Here is a 24,249-nt window from a genome sequence, read left to right on the forward strand (position 1 = left end):
AGGGTGCCTGTGTTGATCTGAGGCCCCATGTGTTGGATGGCCGGAAGCTGGCATCCTTTATTCTTCGCTCGGCTCTGTATGTTTCGGAGGTGCTTGGTTGTACCATGGCTTCTTCTGTGGCCCTTCATCGCCATGCCTGGCTCCGCGATAGTGTGTTCCCGGAGAACGTGAGGGAACGGTTGGTGGCCCTTCCCTTTGATGGCACTCTTTTGTTCCACGCCTCTGCGGATTCTGCCATTCAGAGGTTTATTTCGGGGCTTTTCCCGCCTCCTCCCCACCCCCCCCTCCTCCTCAGTGACCTGTGGGTCAGTCTGTGTTAGTGAGGTGTTCTTCCGTTGTTGTACTGGGGCCGTGTACAGGGTAGCCCCAGTTGTGTGTTCTGTGTGGTTCAAGTGCCTTCAGGTCCTTTTGTGAGTATTTTGATGCTGTTGGCTGTGGTCCGGCCCCCTTTTTTGACTTGTGGCTTTGGCTGTTGGTATGCCGTGTAGGTCCTGAGTTTATGCCTTCTGTATTTTCATTATTGGCTGATTGGCAAGCCATCTGTGTTTTTTTCTCCGCAGGATCTTCTGTTTGTCCTCTGCTGCGGAAACATTTTCCTAAGAGGGTTCCCATGTTCTGGGACGTAATATGCCCTATGTGGGGTAATGGTAGCTATTATATAGCTTTCTCATGTGCTGGGGAGGTGTAGTCGTCCTTCGGCCTCATGCTCTCCGTGGCGTTACGGTATGTCGCGAGTGCGATCTTCTTGCTGGTGGTTTTGGAGTGGTTTGCGTTGCGCCCCAGGCCTTCTGTCTCCTGGATCGATGTGTCGCGGGCCAGGTCCGGCCTGCTGTCTACGGCCTTCCATTGTTGCGGTTTTCCGCTTCTGTTCTTCTTTCTTTCTCCCTAGTTCTTTTTCATTCGGGGGTCAGTGGGTGCAGGCCCCTCTCGTGGGGCGTGTCCCGGCCCTTCTTGGCCCCTCCTGGCCCCTCCTGGCCTCTGCATTCGGCGGACGTCTAGTTGGTCCTAGGTGCACTGTTCAGTGGTGTTGTCTGCTGTTGGCTGTCATGCCAGTGCAGGCCTGTTTGGTCTGCTACACCATTGTGGCCTTTGATGTGTTCTCTTGCGACTTTCTTCTTCCGTCTGCACTGTTGGCGGTGGAGCCGTCCCTGCCTTGTCCGCTGCTTATGGCTGGGGTGTGTTCAGCCCTCTTCTGTCACTGTGTCTGTGTTTCTTCAGGGGGGCCCTGCCTCTGGTTCTACCTCTTCTCCCTAGGGGTTGAGGTGGGCCTTGTGTTCCTTGAGGCTTTTCGGACACTAGCTGCCCCTTGCGCGGTGTTGGGCAGTTCTCCCTTAGTGGGGCTTAGAATATCCTGGCCTTTCCCTTCTTGTCCCTGTGATATGTCCCCTGCTGGGGCTCTGTGTCTCTCTGGGTGGGGGGGGGGGGGGGTTCTCTCGCAGGCCCTCCTCCCTTCTGGGTATGGCTAGGGTATATATTCTATGTTAAGGAATCTGCGGCTAGTAGTCTCTATCAGATGTACAAGTTATCCAGTATTAGGGTATCTTTCATAGATTCACATGCCTGAATCATTCCCCGTCGTCGGGAATGGGAGTCGCCGGTAAATAACAAAGTAATGTCCAGAAGACATAAGACAGCCATAGGCCTCAGAGGCCTTAGCTTAGTAAGCTATCCACGTCCTTATGTAAAAAGGACCAAATTTTGGCCAGAGCCAATCAGCTAACACCACCCTCTAGAACCTTCCTGGTAGGAGCTCTAGTCCCTCAGATTTTCTACCGCACGTCGTGCTAAGGGAGTCTCCACTGAGCTCTGCTCATTTCTTTGGATTTGACAGTATTTCTTCTCAACTTTCTGGATTTTCAGCATGGCTGATACACCTAAGAAGGGTTTATTCAGGCCCTGCGCCTCTTGCGGAAAGAAGAGGCTACATATCGACGACCAACACAAGGACTGCTTGTATTGCCTCTATCCCAGTCATAGTTCTAAGGACTGCAAGGTATGTCGGACTTTCTCTTCTAAGACCTTGAAAGACCGAGAGGGGCGCCTTTTAATCTGGCTGCAAAGGCTAAAGGACAAGGATGTGGTGTCCTCTGAGGAGAGTGAGAGTTCCTCAGTTGCGTCTCACTCCTCATCTAAAAGACCAAGGGTGGCATCGCCGGGCCCTTCGTCGCAGCCACCTCAAAAGAAGACGCAGAAAAAGTCTTCAGAGGTCCAGGATTCGCCTGTTCCAGGGAGCTTGTCTCCTAAGGTGATGCCCCACACCTTCAAAAAGCCTATTGCCACCTCGTCGACGACAATGTCGACAGTAGCGTCGACGAGAAAGTCTCCTTCGACAGCGATTTCAGTTACATCGTCGACGACGACTCTATCGACGATGACATCCCATTCCATGTCCTCGACGACGACAACTCCATCGTCGACGGCAGGCAAGACAATTCCGTCGACGTTAGCCATAAAAAAGTCGTCGTCGTCGAGTAAGCTGTCGACGGGAGGGTCGACGACGACACCGTCCAGTGGCGGCGTACCTACGCCGTTCCCACCACCAAGTCTTCCCGTATTTAGACGACTGGCTTATCAAGGCTCCATGTAAAGTACCAGGATGTCTCGGATTACGAAGACAATCCCCAGGACTATGAGGAGGTTCCTCATCAAGAATACATGCCGCCTCCACCTTCCATGGTGTGTCTACCGGCAGCCTTGGTCACAGACCTTCAGCTCTTAATAACGGACTATAAGCAGCGTTTTCCGACTCCGGCACCTCCACCGATGCCTGCGGGGCCTTCCACTCCACGGCCACGACCGCCTCCACTGCTTTTGGAGAGGACGGCACCTCCGCCTCGGCCCACCACGGACGACGAGGAGGAGGAGGAGGAACCTGAGGAAGGAGAACTCCAGGACGTCCAATCCCAACAAGACGACACCGTCGACGAGAGCTTCATCGACATCATCGTCGTCGACGACAACATCGTCGATGAAGACACCGTCGACGAAGACACCGTCGACGAAGACACCGTCGACGAGAATATCACCGTCGACGCCATCGTCGGCGTCATCGACGAGGAGACCGTCTTCATCATCCTCGTCGTTGACGACGACCCCGACGACGATCTCGTCGACTGCATTGATACCTGTAACGTCGGTTACAGCTATACCATCGAGCCCCTTGAGGGGTATGGACACGGACGACCAGGGTACATTTGTGCATGTACAAATAACCAAGCGTGCATTAACTCCGGCCCTCACTTCGCCCAGTAAGGTCTCAACCTTGCCTCCCACTCGTCTCTTTGAAGAGGAGGATTCGGATGACGCTAGTCTCTTTCCTGCGGACAGGCTCTGCAATGGTGGGTTCGCCCCAAGAACCTTTCGCAAGGCTTGCCTTACTTGCTTCCTGCTACTCCTCATATAATCACCACGGACGCCTCCTTGGAAGGCTGGGGAGCTTTCCTTCAGGAGCTACAGATAAGCGGAAAGTGGTCCCTTTCGGAGAAAATGCTTCATATCAACCTTTTAGAGCTCCGAGCAGTCTACCTAGCTCTAGTGGCTTTCCTCCCGAGGATAAAGAACTCAGTAGTGCTTGTCCGGACAGACAACACCACGACAATGCACTACCTGAACAAGCAGGGAGGGACTCGTTCACTGACACTTTCGCGCGAATCGCAGAAAATCTGGAACTGGCTGCTCCGCCACAACATCTCTCTCCGAGCAGATTATGTTCCAGGCACCCACAATGTGTTGGCAGATTATCTAAGCAGGAGGCAGGCAGCGTGCCACGAGTGGGAACTGGATCAGCAGGTCCTCAACAATATCTTCGCCCAATGGGGCACACCTCAGCTGGACCTATTCGCCACCCAACGCAACGCCAAATGCCAATACTTCGCAAGCTGGCATCCCCAACCAGGATCCCTGGGGAATGCCTTTTCGATAGCATGGTGCAACGTCTTTGCATACGCCTTTCCGCCATTTCCCCTGATCCCCAGGGTACTACGGAAGATGAAGGCGGAACCTTGCACTTTGATATTGATAGCCCCAGCTTGGCCACGCCAACACTGGTTCTCGGAACTTCACCTCCTCTCCCAGGAACCTCCGATCAGGCTGAAAACGTTTCCATCTCTTCTGACGCTCAGCGATCAGCAGATTCAACATCCGGATCTAGCCTCTCTCAGGTTATCAGCTTGGCTCCTGAGTTCAGAGAGTTTCGGGGCCTAGACATTCCTCCAGACTGCAGACGAATTCTAGCTCGGGCTCGAGCAGATAGTACCAACAAGACCTACTCACTCAAGTGGAAAAGATTCTGTATCTGGTGTAAGACGAATAAGTTGCATCCTTTCTCTTCCACCCCAGGACAAGTCTTACCCTACCTTTTACATCTGGCAGAATCTGGTCTTGCTCATGCCTCCATTAAAGTTCACCTAGCTGCAATCTCACGTTTCAGAAGATCTTCTTCCGGCCCCTCTTTATGGTCTCATAGACTCATAAAGCAATTCATGAAAGGACTGTTTCGCACATTCCCTCCAGTAAAGCCTGTTCCACCGGCCTGGCACCTTAACATAGTTCTAGCTCAATTAATGAAGCACCCGTTTGAGCCCATCCACAGAGCTGACCTTAAATTTGTTTCCTGGAAGGTGGCACTTCTACTAGCTCTCACCTCGGCAAGGCGAGTGGGAGAGCTCCAAGCATTCTCTATCCAGGACCCATTCCTGCAATTCAAAAAGGATAGAGTCCTTCTCCGCACAAATCCAGCTTTCATTCCCAAGGTTCCATCTCACTTCCACCTCAACGAACCTATTGTTTTACAATCATTCTTCCCAAATCCACAAACAGTGGCGGAACGAACTCTACATTCACTAGACATTCAGCGTTGCTTGAAATTTTACATTGAGAGAACGAAATCTTTTCGTAAATCAAATCAGCTATTCATAGCCTACAGCAGACCTCGAAGAGGGCTTCCGCTCACAAAACAGAGCATTTCCCGCTGGATTTCTTCGGCCATTTCTTTCTGTCACCAACAGGCAAGACGTCCGTTGAGAACAAAGGTCCGTGCCCACTCCACAAGGGCCATGTCTACTTCCATGGCTCTTTTTGCTGGGGTGCCCATTGTGGACATTTGTAGAGCGGCCACATGGAAGACGCCGCATACCTTCACCAAGCATTACTGCCTGGATGCGGAGATCATGAAGGATGCGTCAGTGGGCCAAGCGGTACTACGTCATCTTTTTAAATAGAGGTGAGCCCTTTCTTTCATCCCACCATCCTGAGTTTATGCACATTTCGCACTATAATGTATGCATTACTTATTCATTGCTTTACAGTAGCACTGTTGTTTATCTCAGATAGATGTGGTTATCTAATACCTGTATGTTATCCATATCTTTCGAAATGTGCTTTTTTCACTGCTTGCTACTCTGATTCAGGCATGTGAATCTATGAAAGATACCCTAATACTGGATAAGGAACGCGTTACTTACCTGTAACTGCGGTTATCCAGTATTGGTATCTTTCATAGATTCACATGCAACCCACCCGCCTCCCCTGGAAGGGCTCTCTCGGATCTCTCAGTATACAGCTGCTTAGCACTGTGCTCACGAAAATCTGAGGGACTAGAGCTCCTACCAGGAAGGTTCTAGAGGGTGGTGTTAGCTGATTGGCTCTGGCCAAAATTTGGTCCTTTTTACATAAGGACGTGGATAGCTTACTAAGCTAAGGCCTCTGAGGCCTATGGCTGTCTTATGTCTTCTGGACATTACTTTGTTATTTACCGGCGACTCCCATTCCCGACGACGGGGAATGATTCAGGCATGTGAATCTATGAAAGATACCAATACTGGATAACCGCAGTTACAGGTAAGTAACGCGTTCCTTACTTACCTTCGGTAACGATGTATCTGGTAGAGACGGTTCTAGCCGCAGATTCCTTCACGACCAGCCCTTCCTCCCCGTTCTGCGAGGACCCTCTGCTTGGGTTTCTGCAGTCACCTCCCTTTGGGTGGCTTGTGTTCGTTTTCTTCCGGTCAGGCTTCCCTCTTGCTGGATTCTCTTCAGCGTGAGGGCCTACCTTTGCTCTTCCCTTTGTGGTTCGTGTTTCTGGTTCATTACCAGTCTTCTTCGTTAGGGGTTCTTTTACCTGTCCTTTGGCCTCCTACTCCTTTCAGGGGTTTTGGCCCTCCTTGACAGTGTAGTCTGCGGATGGGTTACCTGTCCTTTGACCTCCGGATCCATTCAGGGGTTATGGCCCTCCTTGACACTGTGGTCTGCGGATGGATTTTCTGTCCTTTGACTTCCTGCTCCTTTCCTGCTGTGTAGTCTATGGATGACTTGCTGCTGCTCCTCTGTTCCGGGCTTGTGGCCCTTACCTTTGTGGTTGTGATTGCAGACTCTCTCTTTCTGTCACGACACTTTCCAATGCTTGTAGCCTCCTGGATGGCTCTTGCCTTGGCTCGCAAGGTGGTTCCGCGGAGTGGTGCTTTGTGCTTTCCTTGCTATGGCTTCGCTGCTTCTGGTGCTTTACTGCCACCTTGTGTTTTCGCCTTGGCTTGCACAGTTGTTCTTCCGAGTGGTGGACTGCTCTTTTCCTGCTCTGGCCTGCTGTTATCGCCTTCAGGTGCTTGGTGCCGTCTGGTGATGTTTCTCACCTTTTGTTTTTCTCTCTTTTGTTTCTCTTGTTTTTTTCCCACACTGTTCCCATGCTCTTCTCAGTTTTGTTGTGATGGCTCTGCGTTGTGGTGTGGAAAAGTTCTCAGAAGCAAACTGACGTCAGTGCCCCGGGGTGGGGCCTATGTGATCTCGCTGAGGTCACGTCCTTGGAGGACGTGGCGCCGAGTCGTGAGGTGCCGCCCCTCGGTGCGCAGAGACGCTGGGCAAGAAAGTTTTCCGGGTCCAGTCTCTCGCTTGGGGATAATTCTACGTTAAGGAATCTGCGGCTAGAACCGTCTCTACCAGATACATCGTTACCGAAGGTAAGTAACTTGTACATTAAGACAGTAAATGGCATGACAATATTACTTCATAAGATTTCTTTAATACCTCCCCTATATCTCCTACTTGTTTCAAAGCTGAATAAAATGCAGGCATAATTCACTTTGCTGGGAAGCGGCTACTCCAAAGATGTTTAAAAGCCATTAAATAACTAAATGTACTGTTTTATATTCTGTCAGTTTAGAAAAAGTACTAATCTATGTAGTTGTAGTGCCTTTTTATTAACGTGTTCTTAATCAAATGAAGAATCAAAACTTGTGCAGAACAGAAAAGGAGCAAAATCTAAAAGCATTTATGATTATTATTATTTTTTTAATCCAGGAGCAAAACTTTTAAAGGCATGCGGCTTCTAAAACAGTGGCATTCCCGGCTCTTGTTGATCCTTATTGGAATTTGCAAACACTAGTGGCATTCCCTTAGTTTTAAATTAACTAACAGCCACCTCCTCTCTTTTGGTTGTTTACGTGTGGCCACAATTGTTTTGGTTTAAAAATGTAATTGTTCTTGCCTCGGACCCCCTTGTTTAATCTGTGCATCTATATTTGGTCGAAATGTTTTGCTGTCTTGGTAATTTCATTTACTAAATGGCACAGATTGGAATGTATTATAGTTTGTTTTCTAACTTCAGAATAATTAAATAATGACATTGTATTCTTACTTGATAAAGTTAGTGAATGTGTATACTTTTCTTTGTGGTTGAATGTGTTATTTCTGTGCAGAGCTGAGCAGTTGGCTAGTGTACAGTACACACTTCCAAAGACAGCAGGAGGGGATCGGGCAGACTTTTGGAGGTTTCGTGGTCTTAGAAGTTCAAAGAGAAATCTTCGTAAAAGTAGAGAAGATCTTTCTGCTCAACCAGTTCAGACCAAATTTCCTGCATATGAACGTGTTGTTCTGCGAGAAGGTAACATTGTCTAACGTGTATTTAATCCTTGTGTTTCGAACTGAAAGGATTAATCTCAATGGGTTATCGGGGATATTTCAAAATCTGCCCCTTGACTGAAGCATATTGATTGTTCCTGGCTTTTTCTGTAGGAAAAGATTTAGAACTGCAGCTGTGCCACATAAAAAGTTTGTTTTATTTTACATAAGTTTGTATATAACCGTGTCTGGTTCTGAAAGCATGGTATTCTGAAGGTGATACTCTAGGTATATCAAATGTTTAGTTTATAGTTTAGGATGCTCTACTGTGAGAATGGCAATACGCTTGAAAGCAACAGATACAAATAACAAGGAAAACAAAATACAGACCCATGCAATGAATAATAATCTGAAAGACTTGCAGCCAGCTAATAAAACAGAGCTTCCAAGCCAATTAAAACTGATCCACACCTACTACCCTCATTCCCTAAAGATGACCAGATGATGCAAAAAGCTCCGTTTTCTTTTGGATGAAGCAAAGTCATTGCTGAAAGTGTATGTTTAGTTTTATATTTTGACGTGACGGTCTTAAGAATACATTTTCTTTTCATCAGTTTTTAGTTTTAAAACTGCTACTTTGTTACTTATCAACCCATTCTCATCAATATTCACTGGTAGAGCATGGCGAACTCCGTTATCTACAGAATCATTCACCCTGAACGCTGGAAATTTGTATTCCCTCTTGATGTGACGCAATTAAATGTGCTTCTGGTCACTGTTTGAAGGACTACTTCGTGGATTATTATTTGAAAGCTAGCTCATTTCCTTTAATGTGTGCTCTTAGCCCCCATTTCCAACTTTTCTTTGGGGCCCTGATTTTGGATTAATTCCAAATTATGTGTTATATGAAAGCAAAATTTGTATGCTCTTCTTTGTTTTAATGTTCCAGAGGTTCTTTCTTTGTAGCCACTATCTCAATGTTTGCAACATGAAAGCAAAATGTGAGACCACACAGAGCAAAGTCAGAGTAATTCATCTGAAACCATAGCAGTTGGAGGATAAATTCAACTATTCTGGTTTTAGGGGGACTTCCCACCACCAGTAGGTCCAGACTTCATGCCGGGAAAGGGATAAGATGATGGGTAGGGTTTAAAGAACAATGCAAATTTCAACTGTGGCAGGAGGGATGGTGAGTGTGGGTCAGAGACGAAGCCAGCTAAAACTTCTCTATATTTGAAGGTGATGGATCATTACCTCGACCCAGTCATACTGGGCAGGAGGGCCAGGACATTCTCATGGCTCCTGAGCAGCCTTCGTCAATTGCATCATTCAATTATTAAATGTTGAGACTCCTCCAGTACTGTAAAAGCATTTTCTTGTTTCATAGTTTTCCAAAATGTGTACTCTTCCTGCCGTGGTTACTATCTGAAGACCATTTTTAGCTGGGATAGAGGAGGATTACTCTTTCCTTTATGGCTTAGCTGGTGATGTGCATTTCATGTCTTGTTATACAAGGGAGATGGCCACAATGCAGGTCTGAATAGGTTTTAGAAAGGATTTGGCATACCAACTTGTTTATCTACCAGAAAAAACTATTTTGGGTAGGAGACAGGAGAGCATTGTTGTGCAGGCGTGTTTGGTGGACATTGATGGAAGATGATCCAATAAGGATGAACATATCTTATACATGAGGAGCTAATACGCCTATGTCCCCTGATTAGAGGGCACAGTGCCTCTAACTCACAGTCTGGGTAAACAGAGCAGTAGCCGCTATCAAAACAAGCATTTGCAATACAATAGTTCTTGCATTTGCTAGAGTTTACGATATTGGCGTTGTAATTGATGATGCCCTTTATTCATCTGTTTAAAAAAACGAACACATAAGCAAAAGGTATTGTTATTTACAATGCCAATAGCTTAATCTCTCAGCCTTGTAGTGGTGGTGGGCGGGTAAGTGGGAGTGGTGTGATAGTGTTTGGTACGGCACAGGAGATCTGAGAATTCGGAGTACTAGCCAGTGGTGGCTGCACACCTCCCCACTCCTGACTAACGGTCAACATTGGCTAGGACTCCGATAAAAAGAAAAGATGGCGGATGATATAGTTCAAGCGGACTACCATGGCAAAGTAAATCAAGAAAGGAGCGCTGCCGCTATTGTCAAAGCGGACTGCGCTGGCAGCGTAAATAATGAAAGGAGCGCAGCCACTATAGTTAAAGCGGACCGCGCTGGCAAACTAAATAGAAGAAAGGAGCGCTTCCACGAGAGTTAAAGTGGACCTCGCTGCCCAAAACTGATATCAATTAACCCCTTGCGTGCGCATGACGGAACCACGCCGTCATGAGCCACGGACGGCGTGTGCTCATGACGGCGTGGTTCCGTCATGCTGTGGCCGCTCCGCCCACGCGTCGCTGATTCCCCGCCTGTGTGGGCGAAATAAAGAGTGGAAGCAGTCGTGACGGAACCACGCCGTCATGAGCACAGCTCGCCCGTGACTCATGACGGCGTGGTTCCGTCACGAGCATGGCGGCGCCGCGCTCACCCCGCACCTCCCCCGGAATTTGCGCCGCAGCGAAGGGGTTAAAAGGTGCAAGCTAGTTTTGTAAATATGACGCGCCCACCATTACTAAAGAAGCTGGTTTTGACACATTTGCCATTACTAACAAAAAAATAAAAGCAGGCGCAGTTATTCGTTAATAGAAAGCATGTCCTTTGTGAAATAGAAGAAATCATTCAAGAAAATAGTGCTCACAGGCTAAATAAAACATACTGATTAACACCACAAGTAAAAGGTCTAGTCCTCCTGGGATGTTAGAATTTGTAGACAAGGCGTACTAAGAAGGGACTGCTAAGCCTGTTTATGAATCAAAAGCAACCATTTGAATGAAAAGCAAGAGGAGCCAATAAAAAGATAGGCGGAAAATGATGTCACCCTTGGAGAGAGAGAGAGAGAGAGGGAGAGACTCACCTCACTCACCTCACCTCACTCCAAAATGAAGAGTTAACATGGCACATATCCATGTGTGCCATGCCTGCAATCCACTGCCTATGCCATCGGTCAACCACCCCTCTAGTTGGGTGCACTATGCCACTGGTAGGTGTACAGGTGCATTTGTCCTGAACCCCTATGGTGTTTTAAGTCCATTCTTGGACATTTTAAGTGCAGTAAAGCCATAAAGAGTATATGGTCTGGGAGCTTGTTATTAGAAATTCCACAGCACCATAATGGTTTTACTGAAAACAGGAAAGTTTGACATCAAACGTCTCAGCACATTAAACCCACACAGAAGCCAGTGTGGGATTTAATGCAAAGTGCACTTATAGGACATCTTAGTGATGCCCTCTGAAAAACGACCTGACTCTAGTGTCCTGGCTGACTGGCTGCGCACTAGCTGCCACCCCAGACATGTTTCTGGACCCCTGGGTTGAGAACCTCCCGCTCTCAGGGTCCTGAAACAAAGCACATCCTGGGCAGAGGTGCTAAGCCTCCTCCCCCCTAGAAGGGCAGGGTCCACGAAGGGGAGGCTTCAAAGGCATGCTGCTTTTGTGAGCTGACCCAGTCATTTGCTGCTCCAAGCAACTGGCACTCACCGGTTCTGACCCCAACTTTGGGCAGGAGAATCGGCGGGAAAACCAAAATAGGAGAGATTTGCCAACCTTTGCCAACCCCACCCCTCAGGTGGAGGAGGGGAGGCAAAGCACAACTCTGTCCCCGCCATCTTGTAGATGGGGGGGACCCAGCCAACCAGAGTGAGGCTTATGCCCCCCTCCCACTGTAGTGTGGCATATTAGGGGGTGTACCCATCCCAAAGACTGGACCCATTCTTCCCACCCCGTGCCTATCTGAAATGCCCCTAAATGTAGTATTTAGGGTCAACCCCAAACCTTGCCTCTCAGACAAACCGACAAAAGAAGGACCGAAGAGCCGTGCTGAAGGAAGAGGATGACAACAACTGACTTGGCCCCAGCCCTAGCGGCCTATCCTGACCTCGACTGGCTCCAGCAGATTCCCAGTGTGTCCTGCAGCCAGCAGCCCCCCAGACCCCGGAGGACCTGCCCTGCTTTCCCCAACAAGACTTTGTCTCCGGTGAGCATAAGATTTGCTCACCTACAGCCTGTGGCAAAATGCCTCTACTCAGCTTATTGCAAGAATTCCAAAATATCAATCTGCATCACAGGCCTTGATCAAGCTGCGCTGGCTTCCAGTGGCAAGCAGAATGGGGTTTAAGCGGCTCTGTATTGCCTTTGAGGCACTGCACAATATTGGTCCTTATTCCCTTTGTGAGAAATATGTCTGGTACACCCCTCTTAGGACAATAAGATCCTCAGAGGCAAAACTCTTAGTATTACTGAAGGTCAAATAAGCTTCATGCGGAGGTAGGAGTTTTGTCCTGAGGGCGGCAAGACTATGGAACTCCCTCCCATCGAATCTAAGGAAATGTACACACCTATCATTCCAAAAATCCCTGAAGACTTGGCTCTTTAGTCAGTAGGAGTTGCTGTATTTTTGTCTTGCCGTTTAGAATAGAAGCAGCGCCAAGACACTTCAGAGCATTTGAGCGCTATATAAAATTGTAAATCAAATCCAGATACAGGAACAAAGAGAAAGCATACCAGAAAAAAAGAAAAAAGAATCTGAAGATGGCGACTATGTAGAGGTACATTTGGGGCGCATTCTGACGTCACAGAGGGGACCAAATAGTGGTTGACAGCGCCCGAAAAAAGACAAAAGAAAAGACAATTCCAGGCCAAAGCACTAGATAGTGAAATAATGCAGTAACCATTTCATTTTTATCCTCTCGTATTGATTAAAATTCCCCTTCTAAGCATTATATTTGCTTATTGATGAGGGACTAGTCCTTATAAATATAATGGTTCAGATATATAAAGTTGTAGTATGAAACCTGAGCACAGAGGTAACAAAAGGAGGCTGCTTGAGGCACTTCATGTTGAATAAGTCATCAAAGGGTAAAGGTTGATGTAGAATGCGTAACTTCTGATAAGTTTGATGTAAAAAGCCTTTAGCTAGAATGTATATAGAGATGACTGCAATATGATGAATTTTCTAGAACTCTAAGGAGGGCCAAGGTTTGATCTGGTCACTCAGGACAGAAGAAAAGGTGTCTTGACCTTTTGCCCTGCTGAAGATGGTAGCTTTAGAAGGTAGTTGCTCTGCTAGTTTCCATGTATTGAAAGTATTTTCATGGGACAGAGGCAGCATGGTAACTAAGGAATATAGACTCAGGGGGTAACACCTAAAAACCAGAGTCAAATATGGCCTCTTTACCAGCCCATCTAAAAAGAAGAGAAGGAAAAAAAAACTACATGGAAATCTTCTGTTTGCAGGATCCTTCTCCTTGAACCCAAAATATAAACTGCCTGATTGATCCTTGGTGTCCCCTGTGCCTGGCTTGCGCTATGCAGATATCTCATACACATGTACTGCTTGATGTGATACACAGCTTCTGAAATCCCTGAAAGATTGCCATTTATGATTGTGTTCAAAATCTGTGATGAAGGTTCCATTTCTGTTTTCATTTAAAGCTCTAAAAAAGGTTAAACTGTGTTTTTGGCTGATTGATGTTTTTTGTTTTAATGGAACTCCAAAAAGGTGGAAAATGATATATTCTGCTGGTGTATTCACACATCAGCACAAGAAACAAACAAATTAGAGGAATTTGTATGATGTTAGGTAGCATACTTTTTTGTGAAGTGAGAAAAAAAATCATGATTCACAGACTTGAAAAACAGGTCTTATTATGGCAATGGATGCCAACGCTATAGACTTGTCATTATTCTCATATGTATTTCTTCTCTAGACCTTCAACCAAAAGTGTGCATGGTCTTTACCCTTAAACTGTTTATTTTGAATCACCCACTAGTACATTTGTTATGGTCCTGGTATGAGTAGATTATGAGGAACATTTTTTAGGAGACATATCAGAGTTACCATTTGCACCAGTAAATATTTCCCAATGGAGCAGCAAAGTTGATTACAGAATGTCAGGAGATGTCATTAAATCTTTTGTACTGGAGAGCACACAAAAGCATCATAAAAATCTATGCCACAGGTGGCATCCATTTCCACACATTGGTTAGTGCTTGCTCCCAGATCCTTCAAGGCAGCTTGACAACTGATTTCAGATGTAAAATGGCCCTTCTTGAATTGCAGTGGGAATAGGGACCTACACATGCAAACACACCTGTGTGGGCTCATCCATAATGTGATTGACAATGCTTTAAGTCGGGGTTCAACCATTTACTTAAAGCAAGGTTCTCCAATGGCATGCCAGATTTTTACTACATTTATGTAAATGTGGATACGCTAAAAATGTGGCATGGATCCGGCCCTCCAGGACGGACATTGGAGAACCCTGCTCCAAGTAAATGGTTGAAGGTTTTGAACCAAAAGAAGCCATTGACTTAAGGACTTTGACCCAAAGCTTCTATAATAATTATAGAATGCAGTATCTTAATCTGAATGGTACAAGTACCTTACATTTCAAATCTGAAAATAGCACACTAACATGGCTGCAGTAGTAACAAGGTGTTAAAAATTCCTCTTTTGTAAGGGGAGGGGAGAGGGTGAACCTCTATGTCTCAATGGAAAGCACGGTCACTATGATGTAAAGCTTTGTCTTAAGACTCAAGGTTCCAATAAAAGACACAAACGGACCTTGGGCCTTTTTTCAGGCTCAGTCTCAAAGACGCATGGAATTCTGTTATATTGTAAATTGGTTTATTCAATGAATCACCATTTTGCTTAGATATCAAAATCTGAGATCTTTTAACTTTAATAACACAAATATTCATTGAATATTTCTGTTTTGTTTAGGTTGGATTGACTCTCTTGTGGGTTTTCCGCTTGTATAACCCTTTAGGCTTATAAATGTATTACTAAATATCACTTTATACTGATAGTCAAATATATTTGGAATTTCATTTCTTCAGCTGGATTTCTTAGGCCAGTGGTCATCTTTGGCCCGATTGCAGATGTGGCACGAGAGAGACTGGCAAGGGAGGAACCAGATGTGTATGAGGTGGCAAGTAAGTTTCATATTTTTCATCTTTCTATTCTCTGGTGAATATTATGATCAGAAGAGGTTTAATATCTGCTAACATTGATTTTCTGTATTTTTTTTAAAAAACTTTTTTATTGATACGTGCAAATATTCTGTACATACAGGTACTCATCACATCAAGGTTACATTACATTTCCATATGTTTATCTTGTAATTTACAGTGTTCCTTTTGTTACTCAGCAGCAGGTCCAAACTTTTCCATTTTCGCATTCATAGGCCGCAATAAGTCTGTCAGGCCCTTCTTGAGGCACCTCCTGCTCTTACAAATAGTGAGCTCGGCCTGCCAGCACCAGTCCAGATTGTTTTCCCACTCTTCGAGTGTTGGGACTGCAGCCACTCCCCACCTTTTTCCCACATTCCGCTTTGCCACTACTGCCGCCAGCGTTACCCAACGTTGCACATGCCTCGGCAAATCTTCATTTCCTGTGGTTATTAGCAGGAACTATTTAGGTGCAAGCGGAACCTCCATACCCACCACAGCAGACATTGTCGCAGCAACCCTCTCTGCCAGTATCTCTGTGGAAATATACCTTTTTAGGGGTTCACTGGTGCAGGGTCACCCTTTAATCCACGGGTTTAAAAACCAACAAAGTAGAGATCAGCACTGGAGTAGGAATAAATAACAAGTTTATTAATCACTCATGAGTGGGACCACGTCCACACAGCACTCAAGTGCTGCCTGAGGTAGTATACTGAAGTCACAGAACACAGGGCTTTTATACAGTTTTTCTGCAGTGTAAGCATGTGAACAGAAATAGGAAGGACAAGTTTTTGAAATCGTTTTCAACAAACGAGGGCAGATGAATAACTACTTGGTCAGTAAAGTGGGAGGGGGAGCAGGAGTGCTTATGGCCGCAGAAATAATTGACAGTTAACAGGTGTATGGCAGCTACAAACTCGCAGCACGTACATTGCTTTTAGCTGATTCAGGAAGTTAACTAAAATAGATCGCACAGGCAGAAAAAGACTAGCAACAGTGGATGGGAGAATTCCGAAGGAAAGGAAATAGACACCACAGCCAAAATGGCTGCATCTTTTGCCAAGTAAAATATTACACGTTTTCGACATCTCTGCAGGACCGGGCATTCCCATATCAGGTGGTAGAAGGTCCCCTCCAATCCACAACCCCTATGGCACTGTGTACTGTCGCATCTCCCCATCCGCTGTAACACTGACCTGGGGTAATACTACTTTTATCTGAATTGAACGGAACCTTGCCCTTATTGCTACCTCCCTTGGGCCCTGAAGTACCTCTGTTCATTCCTTATTTCCATTGAGCCGATGTCTTGTTCCCAGGTCGTACAGCTGTTGAGATTCTTATCTGACTCATTGCACCTCAGTTTGTGAAATTGTATATTTGAGGAATATGACTGCATGGTATCTGGTTTTTGTTCAGCTATTGTGTGAATTGAGGCTTATAGTACTTAGTAGTAGAATAACATTGTTCAGTTTATATGTTTTGGTTCTTAGTCCTTTCCATTAAAAACTTCAGTTTCTATCATAGGATTGAGATCTTCAATAATATTCATGAACACTGAATTTTCACCTGAGAATACGTTTACAAAGGAGAAAAACATTTTCTCCACATAAAGCTGAAGAATTGTCAAGTTTAAGCACATATTTGTCAGTTTTACTTTTAATAGAAAAGATAATAAATAATACCATTAGAAAACGAGGTAAATAGCACAATTGATTCAAAACCCCTATTTCTATTCCTCTATTTAAATTAGACTCAATAAATGGGAGTTGTAGCTTTGAATGCTGTAACTATGGAAGTCTATGGAAGCGCCTCATATTATTCAACTTGAAGCTCCATGCTTATGGTAGCAGTAATCTTTAATGTTATCTCTTTTGAAAAGGGATAATGAAAACTAGTATTGGCAACAATGTTGAGGTGTGTTTAAAAGATTATATTTGTTCTTGCTGGCTTTTAGTATTCATTTTTTGCATTTCCATTAAAAAACAAAATTATAAAAATTGCTTTTACATGGGCAATTGTTTTGCTTTATTATTTAGTATGTTGCATTTTCTCTCTGCTTATCCCATACATTGGCAGCCCAATTTTGAGTTTATTTAAGTATAATATCCAAGATAGAATACTGGTGTTACAGGCAAGTCTGTCTCCTTTTACTTTTTTCGTTGTAAACTTGGTAGATGCTGTATTTCTCTTATCTTGAAATGCAACAATGCATGTACATTGTAGTTAGCTAAGAGTTTTGAGGCTGACATAACAGTGTGTTGTACAAATTCAAAGTGATTTCAGAAAATAATTTCTGGACACCTTTTCTGCTGATGTATGTAGAATTCTGACAGTTCTAAGTAGTGTCACCTCATGGCATGTCAAAGATCACAATCTGTTAATGGCAACAAGTGCAGGCTAAAAAATAATGAATGTTCAGATAAAAGGAAGTTGAAAGGGGATCTTTAAGGGAATAGCTTAATTATTTTCTCATAATCTTTGATTATTTGAGCTGTAGATGTGTGGAAATTGAATACACCAATATCAACATCATATCTTTGTTGCATGAATCATCATGATATAGAATACAGTTTGTCTGGAAAGCAATGGCAATTTAAGTACCCTAATTCTGTCATGCTTAATTGTCTGACAGATATGTGATTATTGCAAGTACAAATGTATCTTTCTCTGGCCAGAAGAAGTCAGTGGGCAAACAAAAGTCTTGTTTAACTGACAAAAGAAATGATTGTGAAAAATATTTTCCTGTTAGGAAATGAACCACGGGATGCGGGTACTGATCAACGTAGCTCTGGCATCATCCGCCTTCATACCATAAAACAGATTATTGACAGAGTAAGTTATTTTATTGTTTCATTGTTAATTGTAGTTCACAATCTCATGCAATTGGCAATTCAGTATGATGCATATTAAAGCGTTAGAACTTTATGAATATAAGATTTTGAGTTTATTTGGATTTTCGTAGTGTCTAAAGCGTTGTCTCATTTTCTTAAGATGTTTAATATATTTTTGTTTAGGTAAAATTGTCTTCTTTATGTGGGACTTGATAATTCAAGAGTCATCTTACTGTGTTGATGTATCATATAATTGCCTGTCACAATTTATGGTTACCAAAATAATGTTTTCACAATATTTCTTACCATAGGACCATCCAGTTAAAAGCCAAGATTGTTTGCTTAACTGTTTGAACACCTCTGGGTATGATTGTTACAAAAGCATTGTTTTATTTTCGGAATTTAAACCTAGCACTAGAAATCCAAGAGGTGTACTTGAGTACTGTTTTTGATAGTGTTAATATATTATTAGTAGCTTTCTCTTAAGGACTGGAGAGACAGACACAAGAAGTCTTGTGTCTCTGTATCTCCTTACCCTTATTGATGGCCTAGGCCTCCTTGCTTCACTAACCACTGTCTATGATCGTCTGTCTAGGCCCACCCAGGAGCCAGGCTGATCGCCGCTATGCCCCACTGGTCAGGCTAGGGCCACATGGCTTAGCGCGCTCTTCTGCTGGGCATCACCTTCAACCCCATCTTCACCTGTAGTCGCCTGAATTCACTCACGGGGGAAGGCCACCGGCCATTCACCCAGACTGTTCGGGTCATCCGTGACCTCTGTGTCCCTCCTAGATCCTGCCTTGTTGCTGAGCTGTCAGGATTCTGTTACCTGCAGTGCCTACAGCACTGGAGCCTGGATCTTTGCATCTGACTCATTTGCTATGTTGTGTAACATGTAGCCGGTGTGGCCTTAACCTTTGAGGCTGACATTTTTCCACCCCAAATAATCAACTTTCATACAAAAATATTTTGTATAAAGTGCTTTAGATGTCATGCAAGAGCATAGTTTTTCTACTGCTTTTGTATTGTGGGTGAATTTCCATAATGGAGAATTTGGTTTGAGCTGTACATAACTTTTCCTTAATAACCGCTCTTCTAAAGGACAAAACCTGGGTATGAAGCACTAACTAAAAACATTATCATGTAATGTTAATTTTTGTGCAACACCTGTGCATATGCAGTTCTGGTGAAAGGCTCAAGCAGAATTTCAATTTTGTTTCTTTAGAATTGTATATTAAGTTTGATAAGCTTAAGATTATTATTGCACAGACTTGACATCATTTGTTCTTCGAAATAGAACATTTTATATTAGCTATACCTTCCTATGATGTAATACTGATATATTTTCTTCACATTTATGTTGCATTAATTTTATTATACCTGTACTTTCCATTTCTGCAGGACAAACATGCTTTATTAGATGTAACTCCTAATGCAGTGGACCGTTTGAATTATGCACAGTGGTACCCAATTGTGGTCTTCCTTAACCCGGATTCCAAGCAGGGTGTGAAAACTATGAGGATGAGACTTTGCCCAGAATCTCGGAAAAGTGCCAGGAAATTATATGAACGCTCCCATAAATTACGCAAAAATAATCATCATCTTTTTACAAGTAAGCTTTGTCTTTACAGTGAAACGTTATCAAATCCATATGCAAAATCTGCCACATAATGTCACTTTAGTGCATCCCAGTAAATATTAACAAAGTAAAGCAACATGGAAAAAAATGCATTGTTAAATACGTGGTCAATTTAAATTCAGATGTGAAGAAATATATTAAAGGCCATATTAAATAGATCAGAGGTATCAATTAGTACTTGCAAAATGTTCAAAATTGTACAAAAGTGAACTACTTTGGTATGGTCATAATGTATGGTGGTAAACCTTAAACTGATGCATAGTAAGTGTAACCTGAACCAAAACCGTTGTTAATGTTTCATAGCTACTTAACAATGAAAAACCATGCTAAGTTTCTCAAACTTGTGGCTTTTACCTCCATCAGCTAGTGAAACTGAAGTTCTGTTTATGAGAGGGTAATTGTGCTAATATAGCTCGTGGTATAGGAGGATCCTGTCGGACTGTGGATGCATTGTCTTTATTAGAGCATCCCAGAAAGATGGTGAGAGGCAAGTCAAAGCATCATGCCAATTCGGACTTCATACCTTGTATATGTCCTGTCTGCTGTCCTGATACCCGTTGGTTTTATGGCACCATACATAAATAATTGACTTGAGGTTAATGGAAGACTGTTTGGCTACTATCTGTATTTGCTGGATTAATAACAAGTCAATGTGGAAGATTATTTAATATGTTTCTGACCATCAAAGTCGTGGGATTATGAGCAGCTCCCACAACAAGTTATAGTCCGCAATGCAGTGTCATCATAATTTGAGATCACAATTTTTGTTTTTCAGTTTCAGTGAAAGCCATTTTAGGATTATCCCTTTATGTACATTGGATAAAAGACTTTGACATCGTTTTCAATGCCTGGAACCTTGGGAATGTGAACCTTAGTATCCATATATGTTCGAGGCAAATGAGCTGCAGATCACACACTAGCATAGTAGATCGCCATCTGGGGTTGGGCTCGGATGCTTGTACCTTGTTGTTGTCTTGGAAGAAGTCTTTGTAGTCAGGAGATAGGTGTCTCCTCCCTTGGACGATAGTGCGCATGGGCATCCACTCCATCGTTAGATTGTTTTTTCCCGCCATTGGGTTCGGATGCAACTTTTCCGCTCCGGTTTAACATTTCAATTTCAAACTTTTTCGAAGCGCAAAACTTCCAGAACAACCATCGAATCACTTTCATCTTCGACCCGACTTCATCGGCTCGATTCCGGACGTCGACGCGGGCCGCTGGGCCTACTAACGCCGTAAGGCCTACGGCTCATGGAAAGGACGCCATTTAAAAAATGCCCCCAGTGTGGAGCAAAATTTCCGTACAGTGACCATTACAAGGTCTACAACCTGTGCCTATCACCTGAACACGACGAGCCCAGCTGTCCAGCCTGCGCATCCTTTCGATCGAAGAAGACTATTCGAGATCGAAGGGCTCGGCGACACATCATGGCACAGAGACCAGCTCCGGAACCAGAGGACATCTTTGATGAAGGCCCCAATGTCCCGGAGGAAGATTCCGAGGATCTCAAAATCGTCTCAGAGGCAGAAGACTCAGACGACCTCATCACTCCTGGGCAATGTGTGAGTACTACTGCCCCTACCCCAACCCCTCCAAAACCAAAGGCAGTGGTCAAGACTTCGCCTGTTGGCCCCTGTCGAGACCGAAAACATCCTTCAGAAGCCCCGCCTCCGGGCTCGGCTCCGAAGAAAAATGACAAGCCTTCCGGTAGCTCGGGACCGAGCAAACTACATGTAATTGTCCCGCCGGCACCTTCGGCACCGAAGTCAAAAGAACACTCGGCTCTGAAATCGGCGCCGATGCCTTCCACCTGCAAATCGGCCACGAAAACGCCGAAGTCCCTAGATAAGCCGACTTCGAACGTTCCCAAGCCTAAAGATCCAGCTTCGGCTCAGAAACCAACATCCTCAGCACCGAAACAGAAGCCTAAGGACTCTGATACGCCTCCTAAGGCCAAAACCCATAAGGATCAACCACAGCCTCGCTCGGAAACGAACAAATCGGCACCGAAAGCCGTTACCGAGGAACAAGAACTTTTTCACCCAGATCCTATCGATACAAGGCAGAAAAAGATTCATATAAACCCAAAAACAGGAAATGTCACGGCTGTGCCATGTACAAAACGAAAACTGGACACACCATCTGCTCCAGTTCCTGTACACAAGAAGGACTCTGCCACATCGCCTATGCCTCCTTCTTCTCCTACACTGCTTTCTAACCCACCTCCTCTACCTACACCACCCTTACCTGTAACTTCTCCACCACATACACCACCTCCAGATAATGATAATGATGACCTAGGGGGGATGATCCTAATGACCAGTTCACGGATCCAGATACCTCACCACTAGATGATTGGGCATTCCCTATCCCAACAGACCTACCAGACCCACCGCCATATCCCTTAAAACTATCTCCCCCAGATGATCACCTTGGGTTTGGCCAATTATTAAATAGAGCTGCACTTTATCATGGTGTTACAATGCACTCTGACGCCCCAGATTAAGATTTCCTCTTAGATACATTTGAACAATCCCAAAAGTCAGTGCAAATATTACCAATGATCAAAGGAGTCATTAAGCTTGCCTCTGAGGTATTTAGAGATCCCGTCCGTGCCAGGGTTCTTAACCCTAGAATAGAAAAAAATATAGGCCTGCCCCTGAAGATCCTACTTGCATCAAAGGACAGTTGCCTTTGGATTCTCTAGTCGTTTCCAATGCTTGAAAACGCGCCAACTCCCAGACCTCCAGGGATGCGCCACCCCCGGATAAAGAATCCAAATTGCTGGAAGCTTCTGGCAAAAGGGTAGCAGCACAAGCAGCTAATCACTGGCGTATTGCCAACATCCAAGTACTACTGGCACGATATGACAGGGGACATTATGACCAGTTAGAAAATCTATCACAGCATCTGTCTGACCAGTATAAAACCCAGGCAAATGACCTTATCCAAGAGGGCAAGCTAATTTCAAATGCGTCCATTAAATGTGCACTTGACGCAGCAGACACTGCCTCTAGATCAATCAACACCAGTGTACTCCTTAGACGACATGCCTGGCTACGCATTTCAGGCTTTAAGCAGGAGGTCCAGACTACCATACTCAGACAGCCATTCAACCAAAAACAGCTTTTTGGCGCCGCTGTGGACACTGCCCTTGAAAAAATGAAAAAGGACACCGAGACTGCTAAGTCCATGGGAGCGTTAGTCTCCACAAACGCGTGGCTCCTTTCAGCGCTCCTTCTACACAGGAGCCTCCAAAAACAAAACCTCATCTACATTTAAAGCCACTACACAAACATCCCCCAGTAGAGGATATTTTAGAGGCGGATACAGAGGGAACAACTGGCGGGAAAAAATCCTTTAAGCAGTGCAAATCATTTAATCACCACATCTGCAACAAAAGGGAGTACAAAAAGGTTTATTGTACATGCCAGGCTAATTCAGCTGGGAGAGTGATGTGCTATGAGCGAAGCACAAGTCAGTCTCAACTAACATACACTTCGGATCTACTTCTTATAATACTAATTTTGGCCTAGATCCATATTTAATACAATGTTTACAATAGAAAAAGCTTCCTGCTTTTCCGTTATGTCCCACCCAGATTACATACATTTATTTAAAGAACAGCTCTTGCCTGTTGTTTGTGACTTCTCATGCCAAACTAACAGACTACAATGGAAAACATTCTTGCTGTTCTGAATTTCCTGTAACATATCCTAGGCAGGACGTTCTCAGCTCGAATACAATGAACAGGAAAAAACACTTAAACCAAACTGCATTGAAACCTTTTTTTTTTTTTTAAAGCAGGCTGTAGATTATTTCCAGATACAATTGTGCAACTTTAACATGCACGTTTAAACAGCATTATACTGTTTTTCTGTCTTTACATAATATTTCACAGTGTGTGGGCACGTGACAGATCAAACTGAATAATTAGGTCCTAAATCTAAATTAGGGTTTTGATTCCTTTCACAACAACAAAGGAAGAGGTCGAGGTAATAACACTCGCACCTCCCCCGCCACAAAACAGTGACTTTCCTCCGCTCCCCCAGACCATTCCACTCCAGTCGGGGGCAGACTAACACAGTTCCTACCTGTCTGGAATTTCATCACAACAGACAGGTGGGTAAGACAAATTATCCAGTATGGTTACTGCCTGGAACTTACAGCTACCTCCCCCCCCCCCCCCCCCCACACACACATACCACGCAAACAGCGCCAAATGTCCGCAGACCATCTTGCGCTCCTCAAACAAGAGGTTCTCTCACTGCTTCCGTTCCTGGAGCCTCTTCCACAGATAGTGCTGACAACAGACGTATCACTCACAGGATGGGGAGCCCATCTCCTCGGACACACAAATCAGGGCAAATGGACCACTCAACAGAAAGTGCTCCATATCAATCACCTAGAACTACTGGCAGTATTCCTAGCACTAAAATCCTTCCAACTACATGTACTTTGTTACTTTGATGATTTTTCCATCAAAGTAAGTTTTCTGTGACACGGCTTTTTACCAGAACTAACTTGTAAGCCTGGTGTCCTCAATCTGTAACTGCTTCTTTTGCAAAGTTGATTACCGGTTCTTCGCAGGTGTCTGATAAAAGGAGAACCAATACTGCTTTCCTTACAGCCCCAGAGCCATAATAACACTGAGGCAATAAGCGTTTAAAAACATGCTCTGAATACATGGGCTGATGGAAACGGAGAAAGCATCCAAAACAAGTAACCATGCCAAAAACAGAGCCGTGAGTGAACTCCCACTGTGGGGGAAATGATCTATGTTAAGCTAGTCCCAGCTCGGCCCCTTCACACTTTGATAGTTCTGGTGGATGGGGTAATGTTGGGGGTGAGGGTGAGGCGGTCACCTAGGCTGATCCGATGTCGTTCTG

General features: G+C 44.6%; 1 protein-coding gene across 14 annotated transcripts in view; it reads left to right on the plus strand.

The window, feature by feature from the left end:
• TJP1 (tight junction protein 1) overlaps window positions 1-24,249 on the plus strand; it is a 1,155,396-nt gene that overhangs the window by 869,505 nt on the left and 261,642 nt on the right. For all 14 annotated transcript variants that reach the window (XM_085644067.1, XM_085644073.1, XM_085644075.1 and 11 more), the window contains 4 exons: window positions 7,689-7,873; window positions 14,780-14,875; window positions 17,640-17,722; window positions 19,123-19,333. In XM_085644067.1, the coding sequence (XP_085500193.1) occupies window positions 7,689-7,873; window positions 14,780-14,875; window positions 17,640-17,722; window positions 19,123-19,333 (575 nt within the window). The remainder of the gene's footprint in view (window positions 1-7,688; window positions 7,874-14,779; window positions 14,876-17,639; window positions 17,723-19,122; window positions 19,334-24,249) is intronic.

Source organism: Triturus cristatus, chromosome 3_1 (genome assembly GCF_964204655.1).
Source record: "Triturus cristatus chromosome 3_1, aTriCri1.1, whole genome shotgun sequence".
NCBI lineage: Eukaryota > Metazoa > Chordata > Amphibia > Caudata > Salamandridae > Triturus > Triturus cristatus.